At 60.4% G+C, this 21,662-nt stretch overlaps 1 protein-coding gene across 3 annotated transcripts in view; it reads right to left on the bottom strand.

Annotated features, from left to right (window-relative positions):
* Positions 1-21,662, bottom strand: part of DLL3 (delta like canonical Notch ligand 3) — a 282,646-nt gene that overhangs the window by 51,031 nt on the left and 209,953 nt on the right. Inside the window, exon 9 of one of the 3 annotated variants that reach the window (XM_039510863.1) lies at positions 2,962-3,068. The exons of the other annotated variants lie outside the window; for them this stretch is intronic. Coding sequence (XP_039366797.1) covers positions 3,006-3,068 — 63 coding nt within the window. The 3' untranslated portion in view covers positions 2,962-3,005. Of the gene's footprint in view, positions 1-2,961; positions 3,069-21,662 lie in introns of those variants that run through there. 3 annotated transcript variants of the gene reach the window in all.

Here is a 21,662-nt window from a genome sequence, read left to right as displayed (position 1 = left end):
GAGAGCTCTGATCCAAGGGCTACTTCTTATTGACTTTGTGGCTCCTGATTGGCACTCGGGTTGTTTTGTTCGGCAAGGAGGAGAGGAAGGGGAGATGCCCAGTGAGAAAGACAGACACCCTCTCAGACAGACGGACCCTGGGATCTGGCCCAGGTCCCCCAGCAAGAGGCGAGAGCCGATGCCCTAAGACAGACCCTTGCAGCCTGGCTTTCCACTCCTCAAAGCCGCTAATCACTTCCCCTGGAGGCAGGTGAACTGAGCTCCTGGCAGTAAGAGACGTGATGCACTGCACACAAGGAGGAGAAAGGGTGCAGACTTTGGGGCTGGCTTTTCAGAGCTTCGGCGCACCCACAGCCGCCTTGAAATCAAAGGGAGACAGACACCTCTGAAAATCAGGCCCTGCGGGGTGCTACCCCGGTTGGTAGGAGATTTGATGCCAATTTAGCCCAGCCCACCCGTCGCTCCTGGTCGCTTTGCTGCGACTGCTCCTTTAAGGCTCCATCAGCTGCTTGATGTGATCGGTCAGCTCGGGACACACGGCCTTGTTGCTGATCGGATGGCAAACTTTTATAAGCCCAGGGGACGGCTCGGATGAGAAAGGTCACGTCCGTCTAGAACCCCCAAATGCAACTTGCCCTGCTGGGCCAGCCATGATTTTTATGCCTCTTCCTTGGATTCAGTGGCAAAATTAGAGCAGCTCCCGGTTTTAAGGGCCTCGGTTATTGGGTGCTCCATTCGAGGCCCCTGGAGCCTGATTTCCTTTGGTGCTGAGAGCCCTCAGCGGCTCTGAAACATCTGAGCTCCACGTGGGCGTCCAACAACCGGCACCCCCAAAGCCAACAGCCGCGGATGAAACTTTGGCTCTGTGCATTTCTGTGATCTACCCACCTACAGCATGCAGACAGCTTTGACCGCTAGAACGTCCAGGTGCCGAGGTGGAGGTGGAGCCCATAGCATGTTTCCTAGAAGCCTGCGACACTGCCCCAAGCCAGCTGCAATGGCCTTTCTGAGACCAGAAGACAGCTGAAGACAAGGGCATCCTGTGGACTTCTGTGACAGCCGAGTACTCCGGGGCCGTTGGTGGGTTCCACCTCCTCGCCAGCGCAGGGCTGTTCCTACACAGCATTATTCAGTGCTTTGGCCAGCTGGGCACATCTGAAGAGCCTGAAATGTCTGATCGCGTCTCAACTTCACCGAGACTCTGCAGGAATCAGAGAGATCTTCAGCCTGTTTTCCAGAGGGGTCTGCAGCTCCCGTTTGATCTCGGGGAGGGGAGGGGCTCAGCACCCCTAAGATCAGGCTCCCCATCTCTCAATGAGCTGTGCATAAGGGGAAGTAGGGCCTTTTCCGGGGGACCTTGACAACAAGGGATAATACTGGAGATGGCCGTCTCTATCAACGTTGTCTTCCCACCAGCCTACTGGACCGTGTCCCCCTCTTTGTGCTCCAGCACCCCCAGGGTTCCTTTTCCGCTGTGCCATCTTTCGGGGAAACGGGAAGACAATTCCCCCTCCGGGCCGGTTATGCCAGCATTGCCCACTAGGGGCCGTCTTGCGCCTTCCTTCAAAGCAGATGGCACCAGCCCGTCATCGGAGCCGGGATACCAGGCTAGATGGGCGTCTGGCAAGTCTCGTCACGGAGCGGATGAAGCAGATGGGGGAACGAGGTGGTAGCCCCGGACTGAAGAAGGCCCAGAGCTTTGCAATCCCTATGGGTGTGGCAGAGGGGGAGAAAGGTTTGCCTCTCCCCACACTGAGGCCTCCCTAAAAGCCTGACCAACAGGTGGCATGTCTGAGCTGATTTCCTCTAAAAACTGGCCACCTCCCCCCCCCACCGGGGGAAACCCAGCGAAGTCAATGGAATGAGGCCAATTGACACCAGCCAGGGATCTGGCTCAGCACCCTATAATTTTTGCTGCCGTGAGTCCTCTCTGGGTCGAATCCCTGCCACCCTGCACCTTGGGGAGCTCCAGGCGGCTCCAGTAGCATCCGACACCCCCTGTGCACATCACCAGGTGCCAGGAGGAATCAGGCCGGCTTTCATCTCCAGCTTGGCTTGTGGCTGACGGAACCGCGCTGTCGGTAGCCTGGATTGAACCTGGGAGCGCTAGTTCTGCAGACATAAACCTTCGCAGCCTGAGCTGACGGACCCAGCTCTTTGCCAGGGCTGCAGCAGGCTCAGCTGTTGGGTGGGCCCAGCCTTCGCTGGGTTATCCTACCCCTGTGATCAGTGGATGCTGACAGTGGGACTCGCAGTTGAAACTAACCCCTATCTAGCACAGAGGCAAGGGATCCGGCCCCTCCCCGTCCTCTCGGCTCCAGCAACCCGGTGGGTCGCCCTCTGCCCCTGTTCCCGCTGGAGAAGGGGATTTAAAAGAAGCAGGCTCTGGAGCCATCTGGATTCTGCCAGCCCCTCTCACCCCTTTCATCCTGGGTACCGCGTCCGTCCTGCGCTCGCTGCCTTGTGGCTGTGGGCAGGACTCCGTCCATCCCTGCTGAGTCGCTGGCATTCAGTCCCGGCAGGGCTGGGCTGGCGGAGAGCTGGTGCAGGGCAGATGCACCCTCGGGCGGGGCGGTGCTGGCTTCTCTGCAGCCTGGCTGCTAGGGGAGAAGGGGTGGGGATGGTCTCTGGATCTGCAGAGAGCACGCAGGGTGAATGACGTCGATTGCAAGGCCAGAACGGCCCACTGTACAGCACAGGCGAGAGCACGGCCCCCGAATCATTCCTAGGGCCGAGCTTTAAGGAAAACCTCCCGTCTTGATTTAAAAACTGGCAATGATGGAGAATCCACCCTGACCCTGGGTAAACTGGACAAGAGACCCACGTGTTGCTGGCAGCTTTGTGGGGGGAAGCGCCCTGGGTGGATGTGACAGCAGCTACATGGCCCCTCTACAAAGCACCGTTTACACTTGTGATCCGGGGATGCTCCCTGATTCCCAGGCCCTTTTTTCTACCTGTCTCCCTGGGACACAGCTTCTTCCTCACCCATCCCCGGGTCCCTGATATCAGCGCGAAACTTGGCCCCGCCGGGACTGCTTCCTGGACCGCTGACGTTCTGCAAAGTGCACCTGTAGAAAAGGAGGTTCACACTTCCCTGTGTCACGTGGGGGTTGGGAGGATAAATACGCCGCAGGCTGTGAAGTGCTTTGAGATCTGCTGAGGAAAAGCGCGGTGTTAATTCTTCTTGGCCCGCGATGCAATCCGCCTTTGGGGCAGCAGTGCCCCGGTGCAGAGAGCCCGTCACCCCCCCTCAGTGTTGAGCGCTGGGTTACCCTAAGGATCCGTCCTTCGTGCTGGGTAGGGGTTAGTGTCAAGCGAGAGTCCCACCAGCACCCACCGATCACCGGGGTAGATTCATAGACTCTAGGACTGGAAGGGACCTCGAGAGGTCATCGAGTCCAGTCCCCTCCCCTCATGGGGCAGGGGAGCTCATTGCCGGTCACCACCGAGGGCAACCCAAGGCAAGCGTGGCTGATGCACGGGTCGCTTCCTCCTCCTCGTACCCCAGCACCACGGATGCTCCTGCGCCCAGCTCCTGCGCCCAGCTCTTCCATCGCCATGTGCAGCCAGGGACCTCTGGACACACCACACCCAGCTTAGCAGGGGTGTTTGGGGGCAGAGCCCTGCCCCAGAGGGGGAGCTAACCAAGCAACGAGTGCTGGGGGTGGGGAAGGGGCAGTTTGCAATGCAGCCTGAGTTTGGTTTTCCTGCATGTGCCACCCTCGCCCCGGTGCGGGGGTGAAGGGCTGTTGGATTTGCCAGGCTGGATCAGTCCGTTCACCCTGGTAGCGTCTGCTCCAGAGGAATCACCAGCCTGGGTCCGAGCCAAGCCCCTCTAGCCCGGTATCCCGTCTGGCAGTGCCCAGCACTGGGTGCTTCGGAGGAAGGCGCAGAACCCTGCTCCCCACCCCATCCTGGGGTCTAATAGTTAGAGACTGACCTGAGCCCTGGAACAGGAGGTTTAGGAGAGAAGCAGGCGGCGGGGAGGGGGAATTCCCCTTCCTGACCCTCTATGGCGTTCAGCCCTGAAGCATCAGATTTACTCAGCGGCTCCTGACTGAACAAGTGTCATCATTCTCAGAGCCAACCAGCCGCGAGCTCTGACTCCACAGAGAGGAATCGCTCTGGCTAGCTGCTCCCTTGGGGCTGCGAACCCGCTGAGCTCTGGTAGGTTTCTAACAATTCCATGCTCCTTCCCTCTCAAAGCACTTTGCAAAAGAGGGGCAAGTATGGTTAGCCCCATTTCACAGAGGGGGAAAACTGAGGCACGGAGCAGGGCAGTGACTTGTGGAACATCACGCTGGGGGTCTGTTGCAAAGCCAAGTTTCGAATCCAGGAGTCCTGACGGCGATTTCCCCTGCTCTAACCATTAGACACCACTCCCCTCCCAGAGCTGGGGATGGAATCCAGGAGTCCTGACACCCAGCACCCCTGCTCTTACCACTAGACCCCACTGCCCTTCCAGAGCTGGGGATGGAACCCAGAAGTCCTGACTCCCTGCTCTACCCATCCTGTTGTAAAAAGTTCTAAGAGGCTAAGACTAGGGTGGCTTTCCACGGCCCAGGCCACGCCTGCCACGGTTGTACAAGAGACATCGTAGCCCTGTTTTGTGGCTGTCGCCCGTTCGCTGTCACGGAGGTGACACAGCCTGCTGCCTGCAAAGGGGGTCGCTGCCCCCCCAGTTAACAGGGAACCTGTTTCTCTTTGGCTGGGTTCTTTCCCCTGTGGCGACTGAAGAGGAAAGGAAACTGGACGCGCCTGCTCCTGCTGCCTCGTTGGGATGTCACGGAGCCACATGCAGTAGGTCCAAAGGGATATGGAGGGGGGTGTTATTGGGTCTGTCATTGAGCGTCATCAATTTCACAGTGAAACTCACTAGCTCTGGGCAAACCTTCCACCAGTTCCACCACAGCTAAACCCATTAATCAGAAGGGTCACCTGCACGTCTAACCACTAGGCCCCACTCCTTTCCCAGAGCCAGAGATAGAACCCAGGAGTCCTGACTCCCAGCCCCCACCCCAACCACTAGATACCACTCCCTTCCCAGAGCCAGAACCCAGGAGTCCTGACTCCCAGCCCCCCCTGCTCTAACCGCTAGACCCCATTCCCTTCCCAGAGCTGGGGATAGAACCCAGGAGTCCTGACTCCCAGCCCCCCTGCTCTAACCACTAGACCCCACACCCCTACTAAATTCAGTTGTAGAACCATAGCTGCTGCCTCTTGCTCTAGCTGCTTTCTCCCTGCACTCTCAGGTCTAGCGACAAACATTTTGGGCCGTCCTAGACAAGAGCCCCGGAGTCCCTGATTCCCTCACTCCTGTTCTTTAACCACTAGCCAATGTTGCCGCTTCGGCCCTTGTGTTCTGATACCTAAACCCCAGGCATAAGATTTTGTTAAGCATCCAGAACTTTTTTTTTTTTAATCGCCTTTTGAATTTCCCTGAAACATTTTCCTGCCCTTCATTTTAAATGATTCAAAATAAACAGACAAGCAAAAAAAACCCCCAAACTTCCTTTCCTGTCACCTTCTAGCCACAAACCACAGAACCACCCCCCCCACCCCAGTGGCTTTCCAATTAAACCAAATCCCGCACTGGGCAGACAAGAAAGAGGCTTTTTGCAGACGGGCACTAGTCCAGCTCCTGGACGACTAACCAACATTTTAAATAGCCCTCTCCCCCACCCCACACCACGCACAGAGCAGCCTGCCGCTGCATTTCAGCAGAGTCAAGTGCATTTCAACATTCAACCCCCTGAGTTTGGTTCTAAATCTAGAGCCTGGTATTTATTTTCGGGGGTGGGATGCCTGGACCAGTGCTGAGATGCAGCCATTTCTGGCGTGGGGCGGCGGGTGGGTGGGGCGCAGCAGCTGTTTATACAGCGAGCCCTCACCCAGGGATGAGATGCAGCCACCTCTGGGGTGAACAAGTCCGCTGTTTAACAGCACACAGCACTGCTCCGCCACAGCTTAGGGGAGAAAGTGAACCCAAATACTCCTGTATCCAGCTGAAACTGCAGCGGATGGGATAGAAGGGAATGTGGGAAGCAGAATGGAATGACCAGTGGGGGATCTAGACACACGCAGGCATATGCAGACACATGGACAACTCCCCTCCACCTCGGCACCATGGGTCAGTTATTCCAGCCAAAGGCTGGGTCACTTTCTCACCTGCGCCGGCCTTAGGGTGACCAGATGTCCCGATTTTATAGGGACAGTCCCGATTTTTGGATCCTTTTCTTATATAGGCTCCTATTACCCCGCCCTCCCCGTCCCGATTTTTCACACTTGCTGGCTGGTCACCCTAGCCGGCCTCCTTTACTGTGGCCACGCTCGAGCCAGGCACACAAACCAGATACTGAGCTCAAATCAATCCCGTAGGATCATCGCAGGGACTTGGAAAGTGACTGCCCCATTGTCACCACGCTGCCCTGGCGGGAATTTCATGCCCTTCCGTGAAGCAAGAGAAACCAGAGGCATGTCCGAGACACCGACTGCAGGGCCGCATTGCACCACCCAGCAGGCAGAAATCCACAAGGAGCTCTGCCGCTGAAAATCCCTTATGGCAGGGAATGCCAAGACCACGGCTTCTCCAGAACAACTCCTCCCCGGCACGGAGCTCGCACGGAAATATTGGCAGACCAAGAGCTGGCCTGGCAGAGATGGTGTCGGTGCTAGAATCACAGAAATGGCAGGAGGGGATCTTGTGAGGTCATCAAGCCCAGCTCCCTGCGCTGAGGCTGGACCAGGTAACCCCAGAAGACCAGCCCTGACTGGGGTTTGTCCTGTTCTGAAAACCCTCCACTGACGGGGATCCCCCAGCCTCCCTTGGACGCCCGTTCCGGAGCTTCCCTCCCCTGGGAGTTAGGCAGTTAGTCCTGATCTCTCACCTCAATCTCCCTCGCTGCAGATTGCGCCCATTACGGCTTGTCCTGCCTTCAGTGGACGTGGAGAAAAATGGATCCCAGTCCTCTTTGTAACAGCCCTTAATGTATCTGACGACTGTTCTCAGATCCCCGCTCAGTCGGCTTTGCTCCGGCAGACTAAACAGGCCCAGGTTTTTTAACCTCTCCTCCTCGGGCAGGTTTGCTAAACCTTGGATCCTTTTTGTTGCTCGCCTCCAGGCTCTCTCCAATTTATCCACCTCTTTCTTAAGGCGCGGCGCCCAGGATGACAAACGGAAGCCGAGGGACGCCCCCCGATGTGAACATGGAGAGCCCAGACGGACACCTGAGCGAAGCCCGATGCCGCGTTCTGGGACAATGCCCTGTCCCCCCGAGGAACTATTCGCGTCAGTGGGTTTGGGCTGCGGGTTTGGGGCAACAGGTTCTGATGATGACGCCCTTTAAGCGGGTGTCGTGGGAGAACCTGCCCTGCCGTTGTGCTACAGACATAACTGCATGGGCCCAGCATGCCCGTTATTAGCCCCCCCCAAAGCCAGTGGGGTGCAGACCCTGCCGAGGGTGGAATTCGGGGAGGGGGAATCCCACGTTTCAGACCCCTTCTCCAAACGGGAGACAGAGACCTCAGCTGAGCTGAGCCCCAGCCGAGGGGCGGTTTGTGGGAGGGTTTGCCAGGGCGGTGCCTGGCACGTGGTGCCAGGCTGGGCGCAGCCCGGGCAGCGTGGTGCTCAGCCAGAGCAGGCGGCTGCAGAGGGCACCGGATCCGCCCCACACCGGGTGCCCTGGCACGACGTGGATGGAGAGAAAGGAGCAGCCCAGCAAAGAAAAGGGAAGCGCTTTGCCTCTGCCCGTCTGCCAAGCATCCCTCATGGTCCTTGCCCACGACTAACGACTGCATCTCTCCCTGTGCCCCCCCGTGCCCTTGCCAATGCCCATATGCCCCCAGCCAACGCTCAGGCCTGCCCCAGCCCCCCACATTCATCACACACATGCCTGGACATTTTGGCAGATTTTCGATGAGGTGCACACGTGCCTCAGTTTACCTGCTCACTACATAACTTGCTGCTATCCACCAAGCCTACGGCTGCGCTGGGGCTGCAGGTGTCATTTGCCTGCTTGAGGAGATGTGCCTGTGCCAGTGCCCTAAAGAGAAAGCTGTGGAGGCGGGCAGCAGCCCTGAGTACGTACCCGTCCAAGACACTAGCTGTGTCCCCGGAGCGGCCAGCCCTCCTGTTGCCACGGCTACACTGTGTTTTTAACATGGGTATGTCTCCCCAAACTGAAAGGCTCACCACCCACTCCAAGTGTCAATACACCCTATGGGTCACTGAACGGAAGGCACCACCCTGATGGCCAGGGAATGGCCCAGACCCTGTGAATCCGTGACGACTGGTGGTAGCGGTGGGATGCTGAACCTCACAGCATTTCATGACAAGTGACGTGCAGCAGTAAAAACAAGACGGGTCAAAGGAAACGCCAGGAAAAATGGTGCCAGAGCCATGGAGAGGATTATAGGGCTGTGCAGAGAGACGGGGTCAGACACTGGGAAGTTAAACAGGGTGCTGCTGGTGGAACAGATAGAGAAAGTCAATTGTGTCAGGAACCAGGGTCCAGACCCAGGATGACCGCAGGGGATCTTCATGGGCCGACCCCCCCGCCTTAAGAGTTGAGGGAGCACAGGACGCAAAGGGCTATGAATGGGGGAACAGGGGCTGCAGTTTGAAAGCCAGAAACTAGCAAAAGCCATGAGGAAAGATGACGGCCACATGGCCCGGCCACAGAGACATCGGATATGTCTGCACTGCGATTAAAACCCCGTGGCTGGCCCGGGACAGCTGACTCGGGCTCTGGGGCTGTTTCACTGCAGTGTAGATATTTGGATTCAGGCTGGCGCCTGGGCTGTAGGACCCTGTGAGGTGGGAGGGTCCAGAGCTCGGGGAAAAGGAGTTCAGGAGAACGGGCAGGTTTTTAAAGAGACGTTCTTAAGGACGCAAGAGCAAACTATTCCAATGCGTGGGGAAGACAGACACATCCCGGCTTAACCAGGAGATCTTCGGCGACCTGAAAGTCAGAGAAGAGTCCTACCAAAAATAGTAATTTAAAACTAGGTGACATGACAAAGGACGACTATAAAAAAACAACACGCGCATTCAGGGAGAAAATTACAAAGTCCCCGGCTCAATTCTGTGAGGTGTGTCCACATGACCTCAGAATATGGTGAGCGGATCAGGGGCTGTTTGGCAGATGAGTTTGTGGACAATACACCCTGTTCTGAAGAGAGTCCCAAAATGGCCTGCCCTACCCACGGGTCCCGGGATGGGGAACCAGGGGAGGCGCCCCAGAACTGGGGATCAGGTAGATCCCAACCAGGGGGACCAGCTGATGCAGGCAGACCCCCACCAAGGGATCCCAAGACCTGAGAGGTACTATCTGTAGAAGGATGCGGCATAAGGCCCAAGATCGGGTTCCTTGGGGTTTGTCTAAGAGGTCCCGGGTCCGACTAACCCATCCTGTGCCCAGCCCGGAAGCTATGTCGCCCTCGGAGCGAAAGGTGCGACTGAACTTTCGGAAGAGAGGAGTCACCCAACCATCTCCTCTGGGGCACGGCGTGCGCTGGCAGAGGAGTGCCCACCCCCAGGCACCGGCGCCCATGTCCTGTTGTACTCCCGGGATACGTCTACACCTTGTGGCGGCGAGTCTCCAAGCAGGGGTCAGCTGACTTGGACCCAGGCTCCGGGGCTGGAGTGGGCTCCGAGACCCTCCCCACCCCCGGGGTTCAGAGCCCAGGAGGAATGTCTACCCTGCTCTTTTTAGCCCCAGCTCTGAGGGGGGTTTTCTCGCAGTGTAGACGTACCCTCGCGGTCTCGGTGCTCGCCAGCGGGAGTGGCAGCCGGCGGGGAGACATTCCTGGGGCGGAGGGGCTCGGGGACAGAGACGACGCTTGGCAAACCCCATGGAACAAAGTTGTCCAGTGCCAAAGCCATTCGCCCTGCCTACGGCTCAGATCCCCGGGCAGGCCCAGGCGGGATGGGGGTGTGGGTGGTAGGGGTGCTGGCGGGAGATGTTACGCCTCACCCACGTCCTTCCCCCTGCAAAAGCCAAGGCCCTGGGTCAAGCGCTGACAGGGAGCTCCTGAGGCTGAATGCAAGAAGCAAAATGGAGTGGCTGGCGGGGAGAGAGGGGTGCAGGGGGCTCCCCTTCGCCAGCACCGGGCCTCCATCCCTCTCCACCCAGCAGGTGAGAGTCACACCGGCTCCGGGGTAAACTCCCTGAAGGCTGAGTCTGTGACCAAGGCAGTTACCTCCCTGCCTGCCCTTACTGGGGAAACTGAGGCAGAACCTTGCTGCGACTGAGACGCCCGCTGAGCCTGGGCAGGGGAGGAGCACTGCCGGACGTATGAGCCCTGTCCTGGGGTGAGAAAAACCCCACAAAAGGGTAAAGCAGCTTGACCAGACCCTGGGAAACCAGAGCCCCAGAGTTACAGCTGGGTTCAGTCCAGCTCCGCAGAGTTTTACCCTGATTCCCACAAATACTCAAGGGGTCACCTCCCACTACACTCTGGGGGGGGGGGGACACCCCAGGCTGCAGGCAAGATGGCTGACACCTAGGGGAAGTGGGGTTTGCCTCCCTTCCCATCCCCCAGAAGACAAAAGGGAGGAGGTGGCGGCAGGACCCCATCCCAGTTTCAAAGCTGAAGGTTTCAGGGTGACAGACGAGCCCACGCAAACTCCCCCCGTGCTCCCTGCTAGTGGGATCTAAAGGAGAAGACACGTGGGACAGAACGGAAACTGCCCTGCGCTGCTGCATGAAAACTGGGTGTTTGGTTATTGGAAGCTGGATGGGCTACATTGGTCTGGCAGATCAGCTCGCCCGGGGACTGGAGATCTTTGCCCTGCCGCGGGCCGATAACGGTTGTGGTATTAGCTGAGGTCGGGAGCGTGGTGTATTGAAAGCTGGGTTAATGTAACAAGCTATCCCTTTAAATTCTCAGGGGGCTTCCTGGTCCTGCTGGCAGGCTAGGGGGCTCTGTAGGGAAGTGTGTGGTCTGGGTCTTGCAACGGGCAAAAAGCCAGCCTGGAGCAAGGTGGGGCGAGTTGAGCCTTAGCGAGCAGCCTGCTTTGTCTCTCTCTGGTTTGGGGTTCCTGTGTGGTAAGGTTCTGGAATGTACCAAATAAAACTGTGTTACTTTGCTGCCTTCCAGTAAGAGCCTTCTCTGTCTCCACGGCGTGGACGTAACTGGGGGGGGAACACAAATTCCAGCTTAGCAGGGGGCAGATCACGCGGCAGCGACCCCTCTCAGTTCACCCTTAAAAGGAGAAGAGATGTGACGGGCGTGGGAATTGCGGGTAGTATTTTTTAGGCAGGACTGAGCGTCCCTCCTCACTTCCTATTGCTACCCTCTGGGGGGAAGGACCGCGGCTGGAAACAAAGGACCCAGGCGTTCTGGGACTAGTTGTAAGGCTGCTGCTGAGAAAAGACAGGACCTACAAACCAAGAGAGCCAAGATGGCGGATATGAGGGGAACGGGGCATTGCTGCTACCGGCACGGACTCCGGGCTGGCCTCAGGCTGTATTTCAGGAGACCGGGAAAGCCAGCTGATTTTGGACAGGCTGCCCAGACTCACAGCAGATTCCCAGTTTCCATCGCTCCCTAAGAAGGGAAAGTCTCTCTCAGGAGCCTGACTTCAGCTGGACTCGCTGCAGAAAGCCATGGCGAGATGCAGGGGCAGCTGGAGCGCGGGGGCTCCGTGTCAGAGGTGTGGGGCTGCATGACCTGCCTTGGGAAAAGTGCGGCCCCTTGGGCTCTGGCACACTGACGGAGTTTAAAGGCAGGAGCACAACACAGTTCATGTACACGTGTGAAAATATACCCACACTGGTGCTTGTGCACGCTCATGCGCCCCAATGCATGCACGTCTGTGTGCACCAGTGCTCGCGTGCGTGCACACACATGCCTGTGCACCAGTGTGCAAGGCGTTCACACACATGAACGTGCACACACACATGCACCAATGCATGCACACACGTGCATGCACACACCCGCACACAAAACCAGGGCTCCAGCCACGGCTCCATGCTTTCACCCGTACTCCAGCCAACGCCTGCTGTCCCAGAGGCTGCCATCCCCGGGCACCCTCCACTGGCCAAGCCGGCCCGGATAGGCCACGGCTTTGCTGTCACTGGGAGGGGCTCACTGGTGACTCCCCTGACACCTTTTTCCCATCGAAAGCTTCCATGTGGCAGGTTGATTCCTTGCTATTCCGGCTCACTCTTCCCCCGGCCTTAAAGCAAACCCGGCTCCAGGGTCCTCTCATAGCCCCTGGGCTGCCTTCAGCCCACTGGGCTCCCCTGCCCTTCCCCCTCCGCCCCCCAGCCTGGGGTTATCGCCCCCTCCCGTCTCTCTCCAGGCCTTGCCCAGGGCTCCTCTCCCAGCCCCTTCTGCAGCCCCCAGCGTGGCCTCAAACACGGGGTCGCCCCTCGCTAGCCCCAACCTGGCTGCACCCGCCTAGTCATCAGCGGCCCTGGACCCCCTGCACGTAAAAGGGCCACCCACGCTGTGACCCCCAGAGCCCGTGCCAACGGCCTCGCCCACGCCCGCATCAGTGCCCACGTCAATGCCCATACCGGTGTCCGTGCTCATGCACATGCCTGCATCGCTTCCCGTGTCAGTGACCACGCCCGCACCAGTGCCCACGCCTGCATCGCTTCCCGTGTCAGTGCCCACGCCCGCACCAGTGCCCACGCCTGCATCGCTTCCCGTGTCAGTGCCCACGCCTGCACCAGTGCCCACGCCTGCATCGCTTCCCGTGTCAGTGCCCATGCCTGCACCAGTGCCCACGCCTGCTTCGCTTCCCGTGTCAGTGCCCACGCCTGCACCAGTGCCCACGCCTGCATTGCTTCCTGTGTCAGTGCCCACGCCTGCACCAGTGCCCACGCCTGCTTCGCTTCCCGTGTCAGTGCCCACGCCTGCACCAGTGCCCACGCCTGCATCGCTTCCTGTGTCAGTGCCCACACCTGCACCAGTGCCCACGCCCACGCCTGCATCACTTCCCGTGTCAGTGCCCACGCCTGCACCAGTGCCCACGCCTGCATTGCTTCCTGTGTCAGTGCCCACGCCTGCACCAGTGCCCACGCCTGCTTCGCTTCCCGTGTCAGTGCCCATGCCCGCACCAGTGCCCACGCCTGCATTGCTTCCCGTGTCAGTGCCCACGCCTTCACAAGTGCCCACACCTGCATCGCTTCCCGTGTCAGTGTCCACGCCTGTACCCGTGCCCACGCCTGCCTCGCTTCCTGTGTCAGTGCCCACGCCTGCACCAGTGCCCACATCTGCATCGCTTCTGGTGTCAGTGCCCACGCCTGCACCAGTGCCCACGCCTGCATCACTTCCCGTGTCAGTGCCCACGCCTCCACCAGTGCCCACCCCCATGCCTGCATCGCTTCCCGTGTCAGTGCCCACGCCTGCACCAGTGCCCACGCCTGCATCACTTCCCATGTCAGTGCCCATGCCTGCACCAGTGCCCACCCTCACAACTACACCAGTGCCCACGCCCGCATCACTTCGCATATCAGTGCCTATGCCTGCACCAGTGCCCACGCCTGCATCACTTCCCATGTCAGTGCCCATGCCTGCACCAGTGCCCACGCCTGCATCACTTCCCATGTCAGTGCCCACGCCTGCACCAGTGCCCACGTCTGCATCGCTTCCCATGTCAGTGCCCACGCCCGCACCAGTGCCCACCCTCACGCCTGCATCGCTTCCCGTGTCAGTGCCCACGCCTTCACAAAACCCCCCCGCCTGCATCACTTCCCATGTCAGTGACCATGCCTTCACAAGTGCCCATCCCCACGCCTGCATCGCTTCCTGTGTCAGTGCCCACACCTGCACCACAGCCCACCCTCACGACTGCACCAGTGCCCACGCCTGCATCACTTCCCATATCAGTGCCCATGCCTGCACCAGTGCCCACACCTGCATCGCTTCCCATGTCACTGCCCACGCCTGCACCAGTGCCCACCCTCACGCCTGCATCGCTTCCTGTGTCAGTGCCCACGCCTTCACAAGTGCCCATGCCTGCGTCGCTTCCCGTGTCAATGCCCACGCCTTCACAAGTGCCCATGCCCGCATCACTTCCCATGTCAGTGCCCATCCCTGCACCAGTGCCCACCCCCACGCCTGCATCACTTCCCATGTCAGTGCCCACGCCTTCATAAGTGCCCACGCCTGCATCGCTTCCCGTGTCAGTGCCCATGCCTGCACCAGTGCCCACACCTGCATCGCTTCCCGTGTCAGTGCCCACGCCTGCACCAGTGCCCACGCCTGCATCGCTTCCCGTGTCAGTGCCCACACCTGCACCAGTGCCCACGCCTGCATCGCTTCCCATGTCAGTGCCCACGCCTGCACCAGTGCCCACGCCTGCATCGCTTCCTGTGTCAGTGCCCACACCTGCACCAGTGCCCACGCCCATGCCTGCATCACTTCCCATGTCAGTGCCCACGCCTGCACCAGTGCCCACGCCTGCATTGCTTCCTGTGTCAGTGCCCACGCCTGCACCAGTGCCCACGCCTGCTTCGCTTCCCGTGTCAGTGCCCACGCCTGCACCAGTGCCCACGCCTGCATCGCTTCCCGTGTCAGTGCCCACGCCCGCACCAGTGCCCACGCCTGCATTGCTTCCCGTGTCAGTGCCCACGCCTTCACAAGTGCCCACGCCTGCATCGCTTCCCGTGTCAGTGTCCACGCCTGCACCCGTGCCCACGCCTGCATCGCTTCCCGTGTCAGTGCCCACGCCTGCACCAGTGCCCACGCCTGCATCGCTTCCCATGTCAGTGCCCACGCCTGCACCAGTGCCCATGCCCGCATCGCTTCTCGTGTCAGTGCCCACGCCTGCACCAGTGCCCACGCCTGCATCGCTTCCCATGTCAGTGCCCATCCCTGCACCAGTGGCCACCCCCACGCCTGCATCACTTCCCATGTCAGTGCCCACGCCTTCACAAGTGCCCACGCCTGCATTGCTTCCCATGTCAGTGCCCATGCCTTCACAAGTGTCCACCCCCACGCCTGCATCAGTGCCCATGCCTGCATTGCTTCCTGTATCAGTGCCCACACTTTCACCATGCTGCCCCAGTGCCCACCCCCACGCTTGTACCAATGCACATGCTTACGCACATGCCTGCATCACTTTCCGTGTCAATACCCACACCTGAATCAGTGCCCATGCCCACACTTGCACCGCTTCCTGTGTCAATTCCCACGTGTGCACCACTTCCCGTGTCAGTGCTCATGCTGGCATCTTTGCCCAAATCCATTCCGGCAGCTCTGTCCAGACCCCAACGACTGCACGTGCCTGTATCTGTGCCCTCCACTTGCCTTTGTCAGTCACTGACCACCACCAGCCTCTATTGCCCTGGCAGCAGCCCTATCTGTGCCCGCCGAGTGCCAGCTGGGATGCAGGGAGCCCCATGTGGCAACCCTGGGCAGCGTGGGCAGGGGAGCTGCAGTGCCCGAGAGAACCCGCAGATGTGTCCGTGCCCAGCGGCAAACCGATCCCGGTGCTGCTGGCGCTGCTGCTGCCCCCCACCCCCAGCCCCGTCTCCAAAGGAGCAGGGGCACCTTGGGTACGCTGGCTCCAGCCGCTCCTTCCCCTCTCCGTGCCCGCCCCAAAGCCGCTTTCACTCCTTGTGCTTGGTCCATCCCCCCTCCCTCAGGGGCTCTCTTCCCTGCCGAATTGTCCCTACAGACTATTTGTGCGCGTCCCCCACACCATAGGGTTGGGCCCTCCCCCAGCTCCTCCTGGCACTGCAACCCCCCCAGTGCCCTATGGCACAGCACCCCTCCCCCCAGCGCTCCATGGCACCACACCCCTCCCCCTCAGAGCCCCATGGCACAGCACCCTCCCCAGCGCTCCATGGCACCACACCCATCCCCTCAGTGCCCCATGGCCCAGCACCTCTCCCCACAGTGCCCCCTGGCACCGCACCCTCCCCTCAGAGCCCCATGGTACAGCACCTCTCCCCAGCGCCCCATGGCACCGCATCCCTCCCCCCAGCGCCCCATGGCACCACACACCTGCCCCTCAGAGCCCCATGGCACACCACCTCTCCCCAGCGCCCCATGGCACCGCACTCCCCTCAGAGCCCCATGGCACAGCACCTCCCCCAGCGCTCCATGGCACCACACCCATCCCCTCAGTGCCCCATGGTACAGCACCTCTCCCCAGCGCCCCATGGCACAGCATCCCTCCCCCCCGCTCGCCATGGCACCGCACCCCTCCCCCTCCGAGTCCCATTGTACAGCACCCCTCCCCCTCAGAGCCCCATGGCACCGCACCCCTCCCCCTCAGAGTCCCATGGTACAGCATCCCTCCCCCCAGCGCTCCATGGCACCACACCCATCCCCTCAGAGCCCCATGGCACAGCACCCTCCCCAGCGCTCCATGGCACCGCACCCTCCCCTCAGAGCCCCATGGCACAGCACCCTCCCCAGCGCTCCATGGCACCACACCCATCCCCCTCAGTGCCCCATGGCCCAGCACCTCTCCCCCCAGTGCCCCATGGCACCGCACCCCTCCCCCTCAGAGCCCCATGGTACAGCACCCCTCCCCCCAGCGCCCCATGGCACCGCACCCCTCCCCCGCAGGGCCCCATGGCACCGCACCCTCCCCTCAGAGCCCCATGGTACAGCACCTCTCCCCAGCGCCCCATGGCACCGCACCCCTCCCCCTCAGAGCCCCATGGTACAGCACCTCTCCCCCCAGCACCCCATGGCACTGCACCCCTCCCCCTCAGAGCCCCATGGCACAGCACCCTCCCTCAGTGCCCCATGGCACCGCACTCCTCCTCAGAGCACCATGGCACAGCACCCTCCCCAGTGCCCCATGGCAAAGCACCTCTCCCCCCAGCGCTCCATTGCACCGCACTCTCCTCAGAGCCCCATGGTACAGCACCTCTCCCAGCGCCCCATGGCACCGCATCCTCCCCAGCGCCCCATGGCACCGCACCTCCCTCAGAGCGCCATGGTACAGCACCTCTCCCCCCAGCACCCCATGGCACCGCACCCCTCCCCCTCAGAGCCCCAGGGTACAGCACCTCTCCCCCCAGCGCCCCATGGCACCACATCCCTCCCCCACAGTGCCCCATGGCACCACACCCTCCACCTCAGAGCCCCATGGCACCGCACTCCCCTCAGAGCCCCATGGTACAGCACCTCCCCAGCGCCCCATGGCACCGCATCCTCCCCCAGGGCCCCATGGCACAGCACCACTCCACCTCAGAGCCCCATGGCACCACACCCATCCCCCTCAGAGCCCCATGGCACAGCACCTCTCCCCCCAGCGCTCCATGGCACCGCACTCCTCCCCCTCAGAGCCCCATGGCACAGCACCCATCCCCCTCAGACCCCCCTGTTACAGCACCTCTCCCCCCAGCGCCCCATGGCCCAGCACCCCTCCTCTCAGAGCCCCATGGCACCGCACCCCTCCCCCCAGCGCCCCATGGCACAGCACCCCTCTTTCACTGCCCCATGGCACAGCACCCCTTGCCTTCAGAGCCCCATGGCACAGCACCACTCCCCAGCACCACATGGCACTGCACCCTCCCCTCAGTGCCCCATGGCACCGCACTCTCCCTCAGTGCCCTATGGCACAGCACCCCTCCCCCCAGCGCCCCATGGCACCACACTCCTTCCCCTCAGAGCCCCATGGCACAGCACCGCTCCCCCTCAGTGCCCCAAGGTTTCGCACTCCTCCTCCTCAGAATCCCATGGCACAGCACCCCTCCCTCTCACTGCCCCATGGCACAGCACCCTTCCCCCTCAGTGCCCCATGGCACAGCACCCCTCCCTCTCACTGCCCCATGGCACAGCACCCTTCCCCCTCAGTGCCCCATGGCACAGCACCCCTCCTCCTCAGAGCCCCATGGCACCACACCCCTCCCTCTCACTGCCCCATGGCACAGCACCCTTCCCCCTCAGTGCCCCATGGCACAGCACCCCTCCTCCTCAGAGCCCCATGGCACTGCACCCAGCCCCCCCAGAGCCCCATGGCACCGCACTCCTCCTCCTCAGAATCCCATGGCACCACACCCCTCCCTCTCACTGCCCCATGGCACAGCACCCCTCGCCCTCAGAGCCCCATGGCACCACAGCCCCTGCCCCCCATGGCAATGTATGCGGGGAGGGGAGGAAATTTGGTGGTTTGGCTTGAGAGGGAGGCTCTGCCCACCCCTGTGCCAACATGGGGGGTGAAGGGGGAGCTGTCAGCAGGCAAGGATTGAAAGCAGGTTTCCCTGTGGGCAGCTGGGGGCGATCTTCCTGGGTGGCTCCCCCCAACAGACCCCTCTGGGGACCACGCAGAAGGAATAAGGGTCTCTTCTCCCTGCTTCTTCCCCATTCCCCTCTGCCCCCTCTTCCCCCAGAGCAAGGATAGAACCCAGGAGCCCTGGCTCCCAGCCCCCCTGCTCTAACCACTAGACACCACTCCCCTCCCAGAGCTGGGATAGAACCCAGGAGCCCTGGCTCCCACCCCCCTGCTCTAACCACTAGACACCACTCCCCTCCCAGAGCTGGGATAGAACCCAGGAGCCCTGGCTCCCAGCCCCCCTGCTCTAACCACTAGACACCACTCCCCTCCCAGAGCTGGGATAGAACCCAGGAGTCCTGGCTCCCAGCACCCCCTGCTCTAACCCAAAGTTGAGGACTTCAATAGCTCAGACATAGGTCAGGGGTTTGTTACAGGAGTGGGCGGGTGAGATTCTTTGGCCTGCGTTGTGCAGGAGGTCAGACTAGATGATCATAATGGTCCCTTCTGACCTTAAAGTCTATGACCCTAACCACTGGACCCCACTTCCCTCCCAGAGCTTTGCCCCATGACAAGGCCCCAACCTCAATAACAAGTCACGGACTCGGTGACCCTGTGGCCCAGCTGGCAGCTCTCACTGGGGTGGCCGCTCTGTGGCTCCCGCTGGCCCTGAGCTCAGTGTGTGGGACCAGGTTTAAGCTCATGCCATGGAGCATGCGGCTGCCCCAGGCTGGCAGAGGGAAGCTCAAGGCACAAGGGGGGTTGGTTGCTTGACCAGGGCTCCTGGTCTGACCCCGGTGCCCTCAGAGCTGCACATGGTGCTGAAACGGCACCAACTGACGTCCGAGCGAGGAGCCTGCTGGGCCAAACATCAGGTGCATGAGCCAGGATCTCTCCCCCTCCCGATGGCCTGGGCCGTACGGGTAGAGGGGCTGCAGTGCATTGTCCATTGGATCATTGCCCAGGCTGTATTGGGCAGATAGGCTGCACCACTGATCCTCCCGTGCTCCATATTGGGCAGGGAGCTGCAGTGCATGCTCTCTGGGGCTCTCTGCCCCGGTCCATATAGCCCAGCTGGTTACAGTGCATCACCTACACCATCCCCCCGATCTTCCCCTCCTGGGCCATATAGACCAGCTGGGTGCAGTGCGTCTCCTGTGTCCTATACCATCCCTCCAGAGCCTTCCCTTCTGGTCCATATGGACCAGCCAGTCACAAGACATCAGCTACACCGCCCTGCTGGTCCATACAGCCGAGTGGATTGCAAGGCACCATCTCTAACATCCTGCCCTCTACCGCCCAGACATTTCACAATCACCCACTCCCTGGCTCGTCAGCAGGGTTCAAACCTGAGACCTTCCCCACCAGAACACAGACCGCTTGGGCTCTGTCTGCCCTGCATTGCAAACCTGGGTCTGTGGCACCCGGGCTTGTGGACTCGGTGTTTGCAAAGCCATTCCTGAGCGTCCGCACTGCATTGCTAACCCGGGCAGACCATTGCTGGAGCTGGGTCTTACTCTGCACTGCACGACCCGGGGCTTGGCCCCGAGTCACGGCAGGATTCGGGCTCTGACCCCCTCCCGAGCAGGGTCGTAGCGTTTGCTGCCCTGAGTCAGACTGATTTGTGTGTGGACGGAAAAGGGGCTTCGGCTCGAACAGGAGTCTGAGCCTGCAGTGTGGACATACCTGGGCAGACCAGGCACTAGAGGGCTGTGTGTGACATGTGTGTTACAGGGATGTTACACATGCTCTGTGTCCCTCCATCCGGGTCTCCTCCTCCCACGCCATACGCTGCCGATGGCTGAGCCGTGTGCATGAGAAACAGGGCTGCTGATGTTCAGTGTTAACCATTAAACACCCATAAAACACACTCAGTAGGGGGAAAAAAACCCATTGGTATTTACCCAATAAACACCAGAAACGGTCACTTGTAGCGAAGAGCACGTCTACACAGAGCCACATGAACGCCCAGCACATCCCTGTGGTCCATCAGTCCGTGTAGCGCCCTCGGCGCGCACTGACGGCTCCCATGTGCACTTAACCGCGGAGCTGTTTGAAAGCGCACGCTAGGGAACATTGCAAAGAGGTTACGCATCACTGCAGATACGGCACTCGCTGCACACAAAGAGACACCCCCTGGAGAAACACCGGCGTTGGGACCTCTACACAGAACTCAAAAATTGCTAAAAATCAACCCCGACAAATGAAATTAATACCCCCCCGCAAAAAACAGAAGCCCTAATCATAGAATCATAGAAGATCAGGGTTGGAAGGGACCTCAGGAGGTATCTAGTCCAACTCCCTGCTCAAAGCAGGACCAACCCCAACTAAATCATCCCAGCCAGGGCTTTGTCAAGCTGGGCCTTAAAAACCTCTAAGGAAGGAGATTCCACCACCTCCCTAGGGAACCCATTCCACTGCTTCATCACCCTACTAGTGAAACAGTGTTTCTTAATATCCAACCTAGACCTCCCCCACTGCAACTTGAGACCATTGCTCCTTGTTCTGTCATCTGCCACCACTGAGAACAGCCGAGCTCCATCCTCTTTGGAACCCCCCTTCAGGTAGTTGAAAGCAGCTATCAAATCCCCCCTCACTCTTCTCTTCTGCAGACTAAACAAGCCCAGTTCCCTCAGCCTCTCCGCATAAGTCATGTGCTCCAGCCCCCGAATCATGTCTGTTGATAGCCTCCCATTGCACCAGGCATAGAGCCTGAGTCCCAGCCCCCCTGTTCTAACCACTAGCCTCCACTCCCCTCCCAGAGCTGAGAATAGAACCCAGGAGTCCTGACTCCCAGCCCCCCGCTCTAACCACTAGACCCCCCCTCCCAGAGCTGGGTCTCATACCAGGCGTCCCGCCACCCAGCTCATGTGACAAGGCCATGCTACCCCCTCCGTTGCTCTCTCCTGGCTTCTCTATTAGCCTCGCCCCCTCGCTTTCCCCGCAGCAGCAGCCCCTCCACCTCCCGAAAGCTGGGCTGGACGGGGTGCGATGGGGACTCGAACCCTTCAGCCGTGAAAAGCCTCCACAGGACATAGCCAGAACCGGGGCGGGGGGTTGGAGGTTGGTTTGCAGCTGAAGAACTTGATTCTCGAGGCTCTACAATCCTAGTGATCTACCGCGGACTCCGGAGACCTGGGTTTGAGTCCTACCTCTGCCATAGACTCCCCGTGAGACCTTCGCTGAGTCACTCCCCTGCTCTGTGCCTCAGTTTCCCCAAAATGGGACTAGTCATCATCAGTTTTGACTGGACGCTCCCTTTGGGGCAGGGACCGTCTCTCACTCTGTGCCTGTGCAGCACCCGGCACACGCAGCGCCCGGCACAACAGCGATGTCTGGCCCAGTTGGGGTCTGTGCAGCACCCGGCACACGCAGCGCCCGGCACAACAGCGACGTCTGGCCCAGTTGGGTTCTGTGCAGCACTCGGCACACGCAGCGCCCGGCACAACAGCGACGTCTGGCCCAGTTGGGT

This window comes from Mauremys reevesii, linkage group 22 (assembly GCF_016161935.1).
Source record: "Mauremys reevesii isolate NIE-2019 linkage group 22, ASM1616193v1, whole genome shotgun sequence".
Classification (NCBI taxonomy): Eukaryota; Metazoa; Chordata; order Testudines; family Geoemydidae; genus Mauremys; species Mauremys reevesii.
Note: the sequence above shows the minus strand (reverse complement) of the source record. Positions and strands in the feature narration are given on the sequence as shown.